This window comes from Protopterus annectens, chromosome 2.part1 (genome assembly GCF_019279795.1).
Source record: "Protopterus annectens isolate FY-2018-M chromosome 2.part1, PAN1.0, whole genome shotgun sequence".
Lineage (NCBI taxonomy): Eukaryota > Metazoa > Chordata > Ceratodontiformes > Protopteridae > Protopterus > Protopterus annectens.
Window position 1 is genome coordinate 83,419,097 of NC_056729.1, and position 9,210 is coordinate 83,428,306.

Sequence of the window (9,210 nt, forward strand, 5' to 3'; positions counted from 1 at the left end):
ATAATTATTCAGACTGTGGGTGTGTTTGTATTATTTTTAAATATTGTAAAATTATTAAGCCCAGGCCTCCACTGAAAATGGGTACCTAACCAATCAGATAGTCCCGGTAATCAAATGTCAGTAAAAAAATAATTTACAGTCCTACTTCACAGTCAACTTTCAAGAAAACTGAAGAAAAATAGAAAAACACTGGAGACTATTAAGCAAATCTTTCATCTGTCCATGCCAAGGCATAACAGAAATTAGCCTTCCAAATATTCTCCATTCTGTCATTGTCATACCAGGGGTCAGCAGGCCAAACTGAAGAGAGCCTTTGAAAAACTAAAATGTCTAAGAGGGAAAAAAAGTTTGTTTGGGACCTTTCATAACAGAAACTACACAGGTCTAATTAATGCTGACTACAGTAGCAACCCTTGGGCTCCCATCACCGCAGCCATTTCCCTTTCTTGTGGGACAGGCTGGCTGTTTTCAGAATAGAACTAGAAAAATGTAATCTCAAACAAATGGGTTTTAGACATCTTCACTTCAGGATACACAATAGAATTAGAGTCCTTCCTTGCCTTTCATGTGGATGCCACCAAGTCCAGAGGATCAGTTAGAGCTATTCATCATAATCATCATCTTTTAGCTTATCCCTGTTAGGGATCACCACAGCAGAACAATGGTCCGCAGAATGACTGACAGTGGAGTTTTACAGTGTCGAGTTGCCAGTCCGGCATCCAGCCTTCCACAGAAGGCACACGCGCACACTCACACCTAGGGCCAGTTTAGTATCCAATCCACCTACCGCATGTCTTTGGGATGTGGGAGGAAACCGGAGCACCTGGAGGAAACCCACATGACCACAGGGAGGACATGCATACTCCACACAGAAGTCAACCCAACTGAGATTTGAACCAGAGAACCTCTTGCTGTGAGGTGGCAATGCTAACCTCTACCCTCGTTAATAATATAGTATACCAAGAAATGGTAGAAAGTGTCTCACCAGAATGTCAGGAAAAAAGTTTCTATTCCAGGCTTTCTGGTCCCCTAGAAGGACAAAAGTTGGAGACCTGTTCTAGGCAATTGGAGTTAAATTTCTTCCTAAAGGTCTCAAATGTCAAGAAGCTTACTCTTTAGCCTTTCTGTTGTCAGTGCCTTCAAGAACCCTTAAGATCAAAAATGCTTACTTACATATTGCAACATGTGAAGAGCCAAGAAAGTTCCCCAGGTTTCTAACAGGTGATAGCAACTTCCAGTTTACGCTAACATTTTGGATCCTGTACTGCTCCCCAGGTGTCTTCATGAAATGTCTGTTCCAGTAGTTGCTTTCCTAAGAACCAGAGGCATTCACATGTACTTGTACATAAACAGCTGCCTTTTGTCAGCTCAATCCAAAAGGAACTGCATGAAAATCTACAGTCTTTTATATACTGCCAGCTATTCCCCAGCATTTGCGTTTGTTTTGAAGTACTCTACTTAGCAAATAATTAAAAAAAATCTGATATTGACAACATATAACCCCCCCCCCCAAAAAAAAAAATCTGTACCTTGTAGCATTAACTGTTAGATGTACATTCAAGCAAGAGCATTTCCTTTTTAATTAAATGGGAATCTTTTTTTTTTTTGCAGAGTTTGTTCAGCATTTCACATCTGTATCCCTCTTTTTAGCTTACACACTGTAACTGCTTCTCGCTTTAACAAACCATCCATCACACATCAGACAGAAGATGGAATGCAAACGTAACTGGTATCTTACCTTATGACTTGCTCACCCCTAGCTTACAGCAGCACTGCTGTGCAGTTGTAGTACATTTGACTGGGTGGAATCTTTCTTAACTGTCCTGCCATAAACTGTGGAAAGGTTAGAGGATGTTGAATGCTGACTAGTAAATAATTTTGCAAGGTCAGTTTATAGGGTAGTGTTGCAATGATGGAAAAAGTTGTGTTTTATGCCCCCCCCCCCAATATATTTCTTTTTGCCTTTTAAAGTGGACTGTTCAAGAGTATGCCAACCTTTAGAGAGTATGGTGCAAATTTGTAGGCAGTATTTGGCTGGCTTCCTCCTCTGGATTGCAAAATTGTTTTATATGTATAAAGCCCTTGAGAAGTTGAGGATTTCTTGCTGCTTTTCTAATTTTTTTCTTAACGTTAAGGTATTGTCCGAAAAGTGCTGCTAAGACGTTCATGATAGCTGGTGCTAGAAAATGATGATGCATCTGCTAGGATTATTTGCTGTAGTTTAGATATGTTTGGCTTTCCCCTAAGATGTGAACATCACCTCCTCCTTTTTGGGAGGTTTGACAGCAGAGTGTATGAGACCTATGCTTGTAGCAGCACATAAAGCCTACATGTAACGTCTCTAGGCCTGAGGTGCAGAGGTGATGCAGCATTTCTTCTAGAAGAAATTCATTTCTGCCTACTACTGTCAGTAATAATTTCCTTAACTTGATGCTAGCTTCAAGGGGCAGAGATGTGGGCAGGATGACCCAGGATTGACTTGCAGCCTAGGCAGTGGGGGAACTGGCACAGAAGAGCAGTGGCTGATGCTTTCCCCCCCATTTTGGGATAAGAGGGGTAACCTGGGCTCCTACACTACAAACACTTCCTGGAGATATGGGTGTATAACAGACCACATAGTGGTCCAGGGATGTCCACCTAGCGCTGCAAGTCCACATGCCTGTGTGACAGACCCCAGGCATGTGTGTGGCTTTTCACTCTTACAGGTGAAGAATATAACAGGCCTTGGTGTATCCTGAGTGTGTATCAACCAACAGGGAAGGACTTGAGGATATGAAGCAGAAATCTGGTTTGCTGTGTATGATACATTTTCAGGAATGAGTGGCTGAGTAGGGTGATTGGGAAGGAGACTTAATGGTCTGGCATGCATAGGGGTAGAAGGAATACAAAAAAATAACAGATTTCATAGCTGTAGTGCATATTTTTCAAGGGATTTACTTTTTAAGTGGTGGCATTTTTCTGGTCGTTGATACCAGCTTGACTATTAGGTGGATTCGAAATTTGGTGGTGGGAAGGTAGAGTGAGCTTGCAACTAACTATGTCTCATAAAAAAAACTCAACATACTGTATGTAGTCTCATACACATTTTTCTTTTACCTGAGACCAAAAGTGTCCGTTTTTATAACTGGAATGTATTTAGATGATATTGTAGCTCTCTTAAATGACTTGATTGCACATTGGCAGAAGTACTAAATGGCTGTATGGTAATGTCAACCATTATATCTGCTCATTTCAGCAGATGTTAGTTTTTATAACAGTATGAAATATTTTATTAAATTTACAATATCAATATAACATTTAAAGTGGCTGCTTTGTACTGTTGAGAAGTTAATATTAAAATACTACAAGAAAGTCTGCTTAGCTTTATTTACTCTTGTCTTGCTGTGAGAAGTTTCATGAAATTTCTTTTGTTTATTTTTAGTGGTATATGGTAAGCATTGTGCATATATACAACCGTTGGAAGAACAGTGAACTTCGCTGTTACGTGAATGGAGAGCTGGCATCTTATGGCGAGATAACTTGGCTTGTTAACACCAGTGATGTAAGTTTGCTTCTGATGTTCTCTGAAATTAAAAGATAGGTAAACAGTAAGCTTTGGTAATGTGCCTGTTTTACTCATTTTACCTTGGCTGCAGTGTGTAGTAAGGCAAGAGGATTCCAGCAAGTATTTACCTGAAATTTCTAGGCATAAGATGGATTGTTTTAAATATTCTCCCTTCAGGTCGTACTGTGCCCATAAATCTTTCTTGGCCTTAACTTTTTGTACTCTATGCAGCAGTGACTAATTACAGCTTTTGATGCCTGAAGACTTCAATGGGAAAGTTGCTGAGTCTTGCAAGATTTCTGACCAAATATTTCAATGTAACGTGTCAGACATCCTAATGACTTTCGGCAAGTGCTACTGAATTACTTTAAAACAGCAGTTATTCAAAAAGAAAATCTCATTTTTACAGTGAGATTTATTTCATGACTTCAGAATGTAATCCTGATTTCAGTTTCATTTTCACTATAGTGTCATAATTTTCTGTCTTGCAATAAAAAGATAAAAAAAATAATTGCAGCATAATTTTATTTCAGGAATCACTGGAAAAACATTGCATCCCACTACTCCTTACTTCTTCTGTGCTTCTTTTTCTCCAGCTTCATTCTCTTTGTTTCGTCTAGCATAATCCAAGATGAAAATATTTCGTTATTCTCTCCCAAATTAATGCTGCAGCCTCCCTATTTGCTCACTTTTAAGGTTTCTTCTGTGACATTACTAGCTAAACGTAGAATGGATGACATATCACTAGTATATTGTAAGTCTCTGAAACTGGATATTCACTGTCCTCTCTAACAGTAACATTTGAATGGCCAGTATCTTAGGTAAAGGTTGTTCACCCTCATACTTGCTTCCAGGTAGCACCATACAGCAATCTGTACCTGACACCATTTTCATGCTGGTCATAGGTTCATAGGTTGGTACTAGGCTATCGGCCTTAGGGCCTATACAAGCCTAGCCAAACAATTCCCCGGATATTTCTTCCCACAATATTTACTTCCCTGGGCCCCTGTCTAGCAGGGCGACTGACGTGATCCCTGGGGTGAATTTCCTATCTTCCATCCAATGGTCAAGCTTCCTTTTGAAGATGTCCAAGGAGGCGCTCTGCTTGACATGTATGGGCAGTCTATTCCAGAGTATGGGGAGTCTCTGGGTCAGGAACCTATCCCGCCAGCATGCTTTGTTCATTGTGATGACAAGGTTTAGATCCCTGGAGCGTGTGGCTCTGAGGGGCTGCGATTTCTTTAAGTAGAGCATGTCCAACAGTTCAGGGTTTGTCATGGCCTTGTATGTTAAGCAAAGATCGCCTCTGAGTAGACGATATGCCAAAGAGTATAGCTGGAGTTTTTTTTAGATGGTCAGCATAGGGCACCTGCTTTAGGCCTGTGATTCTTTTAGTGAGGTATTTCTGCGGCCTTTCCAGCTGTTGCACATGTCTTGTGAGGTGCATACCAAATAGGGAGTTGTACTCTATAATGGGTCTAATGAGGGATGAGTACAGTGGGACAATGACCTCCTTTTTTCTGGATGAAAAGCCCTTAGTGATGAGGTGTGCCACATAGAAGGATTTCCTGACTGTTGTGATGATATGGTTATTGAAGGTGAGACCACTGTCCACCTGTGTCCCTAAGTCTCTCATCACATTTTCGGTGTGTAGTGTACTGCCACCTATGTGATAATTCATGGGTACATGGTTTTTCCCAAAGGGGTTAATTATACATTTCTTGGCATTAAGCTTGAGCCCATGGCTCTGGCACCAAGCATTTGTTTCTGTAAGACCCTTTTGTAGAATATTCACATCATTTGGGGATTCAGTAATGGTTCCCAGTTTGCATCATCTGTGAACTTTGTTACCCAGAGTCCCTTAGTGTTGGCCTGTACTTCAGAGAAGAAGATGTCAAACAAGAGCGGTCCCAAGACTGAACCCTGAGGTACTCGACTTGTCACTTGTCTGGAGCTGGATTTGGAGACTGCTACTTTTAAAGTGTGGGTTCTGTCAGCAAGTCACTTGGCAACCCATCAAGTGATGTAAGGGTTTATGCCCAGCTTAGTAAGTTTATCTATGATTCCAGAGTGGGGGAGGGCGTCAAAGGCCTTGGCGAGGTCCAAATAGGCTGTGTGGACCACCTTACCCTTGTTCACCGCTCTGGAGACTGATTCGAAGAAGTCATTCAGGTTCAGGAGTCAAGATCGGCCCTTCACGAACCCAAACTGGGTGGGGTCCAGTGTTTGAAGGTTGCCAATGTCTTTGTTTATAAGTTCTATGAAAATGCGTTCCATGCCCTTACAGATCATTCTCGTCAGACTGATGGGATGGTAGTTACTGGGATCCAAGGTGGATTCCCCCCTGTGAAGTGGGATAACTGTAGCTGTGCACCACTCAGTGGGTACAAGGCCTGAGGTGAGGCTGTGATTAAACATAACACTTAGGTGAGGTGCCAGTTCATTTTGTAGTATATATAATACACAGCCCAGGATGTCATCTGGTCCCATGGATGCTGTATTCCTAGCTTTGGAGAGTGCGGTTTCTACCTGTGTGGCCGTAATTACCGGAATTTGGCAATCTTTTGGTATTGGGATGGGCCCTTTAGGGGGTGAGGGGGGTGAAGTTGGCACTAAATTGATCTGCCAGGATATTGGCAATATCCCTTGGGATCAGTATATTTAATGCCATTCTGTTGTAGCTCAGAGAGAGATCTGAGCGTTGCCATTTAGATTCTTGACATAACTATAGAATGCCTTGTGGTTGTCTTTGGAATCTTCGGCAATTTTATTTTCGTAGCTAGCTTTGGTGGATTTTATGAGGGATCTCAACTTCTTACTGTGGCTGGTTAGGGAGTTTTTTGCATCCTGGGATTTTCCTCTTTTCTGCAACAGTTTCTTCCTTCTGTTGTATAGTTTTATGGCAGGGGGACCACCAGATTGGCTTCCTGTTTTTGGAGGAGACAGTCTTGGTTCCATTTGGGATGGTGCGATTCATGCACAAGTGGATGTGCTCGTACAGTGCCTTAGTGTAGGATTTGGCAGTTGAACTTTCAGCTCCCATCTGCATGGGTGCCATGAAGTTGGTCACTTCTGACTTAAGTAGCATGAAGTTCACTTTGGAGAAGTTTTTTACAGAGATTTCCTTACTGGGGAGTGAGGGGTGGGATGTGGATGTCATAGGTGATTTGCTTGGTCAGACTTGACCAATGAGGGTCTGACCACTGGTGTGGAGCATCTATCTCCCATGTTGGTAATGACCAGGTCTAGGATATTGGAGCCCCTGGTGGGACAATGGATTAGTTGATCCAGGGCGTTGGAATTTATGAATTCCAAGAACCGTTGGGAAAAGGTGTTTGTAGCCGAGTAGTTTTCCCAGTTAATGGCAGATTAGTTGAAGTCACCCAGTATTAGGGTGTTTGGCTGTATCTTAATATTTTCCAGTATGTTTTGAAAGGTGTAGTAAGAATCTTGGGGCATGGTGGGGGATCTGTATCAAGCTACAGTTTGGATTGCAGTCTTACCTAGTGTTAGTTCCACCTGGAGAATTTCAGATGCATTGTGTTGGGCAACTAGCCTGGAGGTGTGAATATCCTTGGTGAATATAGACACTCCTCCAACTTTAGTGTTTTGGTCTTGGTTTGGTGGCCGAAAAGTGTGGTAAGAGTTGTAGCCTGGCATTGCATGGGTGCTCTCTGGAGTCTTGAACCAGGTCTTAGTTACTGCATAGATATCGATGCTCTCCATTTTTAAGAGTGCCTCGAGAGAGTGCATTTTGAGGTTTAGACTTCTAGCATTACATTCAGATTTTGCATGCTTGTATCTGTTACTGTGGTGGTTTTGTCCTTTGAACCTTGCCTAAAAAAGGCACCGTAGGGGTGGCAAGAGCTTTAGCCAGTAACCTGAATTCCTGGGTGACAGGTGCAGACCATCTCTGGCAAAGTATCCATGGTTTGTCGATCATGTCATCCCAGGCAGACAGATAATGGATCCCCTTTGAATGACAACAGAAGCTTAGCCAATTGTTGAAGTCAATCATTTTGTCCTTGTACTATGGTATAATTCTGGGTGAAGGCAGGATGCTACTCGGGGCTAGGGTCATACCTGCCTGGGCTATATGATCTGAGAGCTCTTACATGTCTCTCATCATGTAGTCCAGGGAAGTACGTCTCAAGTCATTCACTCCAACATGGACAATGACAGAGTCCTATTTGTACTTGTTGTGGAGTGACTTGAGTGCATGTGATATGTGACTGATCCTGGCACCCGACAGGCAGCTGACCTTAATTTTCTCCTTGCTCAGCCTGGTGAATGGGTCATCAGTGTGCCTGACTATAGAGTCACTTGTGTCTAAAGTATTTGGTAAGTTATCTTGCCTTAGGGGCTGTTGTTGGGTGGCCCACTGGTGTGAGCTATGTGTCACTTTGTTATGACTGGTGTTTGCGTTTCAGCTTCAGTGGTCCTTGTTGCTTGGGCAGGTTAATGTTAAGGGCCTCCGCATATGTGGGTTTAGTGTTGCTTTGTGTGAGTGTTGATGTTGTGGGTTTTGAAGGGCTATGTGTTGCTTGAGGTGTAGTGCAGGTGTTAACCTTCTCCTCTTGACTGTCTAGCACATTCTTGGGTGGAGAGAGCTTTGCTTCCAGTTTGGCTTTGTAAGTGCATCTCTTACAGGTTGTAGTGTTGGGTGGTAGGAGGAGAGGGTTGCTTGTACATGAGGCATTTGCTGCATTGCCCCAGTATGCTCAGATTCACCAGGTGGATAGGAGAAGTCACCGGAAGCTGACCTTTGGACATGCCTGTTTAGGTGCTTTTTTGTAAAGTACAAGAGCAGTTTTCCCTTACCTTTGCAAGGTACTTTGCAATTATAGGCTGTTTAGTGCCTATGATTAATTTCTCCTTATTAACAAAGAGAGTTGAGTGCTTGTATCAGTTTAAGGTTTCCTTGTGTTTTCCTGCAGGTTCTAGAGCAAGTCCTAGTCACAGGGGTTCAGATTTTAGTGCTACTACTGAGAAACAAGATAGTTCTAGGGAAAATTTGAAGAGCAGACTTTTTGGCATCTGGAATAGTTTCGCTGTAGCCCCGTGGTGCTGCACGATGTGAAAAATGCACAAACACACGTGTTTTTAAGCCAGAAAGTTGAAAGGGATAGAAATCAGCCCAAAATGGCTAATAAAATTACAATTTCAGAGCTGAAAACCACTCCTCTAGTGTTAGGCAGTACAATGCTCACCACTCCCAGTAGTAACCAGTAGAACTTACCTCTACCACAGCAAGGTCTGCATAGCTCTGAACACAGAAAATAAATTCCTGCAACCAGCAAAGCCTGGGATCTGGACTATACTAGTTAGGAAAGGCGGGAAACGAGCAAACAAGGCAGTTTTTTTTTCTTTGCTTAAAACAGGCTAAACAATGCAATAATACAGTAAATAAACACAGAAAAGGCTAACACACTTCAGTGTGTAGCCCTAAACAGTAAATGCAACTAGAACTCAACAAAATTAGCAATTTAAAACTTTTTAAATGAAGCAAGGCAAGTGCACAACTGAAAAAAGAATTAAGAGGCAGTAATACAGTCGAATAAGTAGCTAGTCTGCATATACAGAAAAGTCTATATATATATATATATATATATATATATATATATATATATATGTATATATATGTAAGTAAACCAAAAACCCAGGTT

At 42.0% G+C, this 9,210-nt stretch overlaps 1 protein-coding gene across 1 annotated transcript in view; it reads left to right on the forward strand.

The window, feature by feature from the left end:
* LRBA (LPS responsive beige-like anchor protein) overlaps positions 1–9,210 on the forward strand; it is a 4,045,850-nt gene that overhangs the window by 717,845 nt on the left and 3,318,795 nt on the right. Inside the window, exon 7 of the mRNA XM_044063433.1 lies at positions 3,422–3,541. Within this exon, the coding sequence (XP_043919368.1) occupies positions 3,422–3,541 (120 nt within the window). The remainder of the gene's footprint in view (positions 1–3,421; positions 3,542–9,210) is intronic.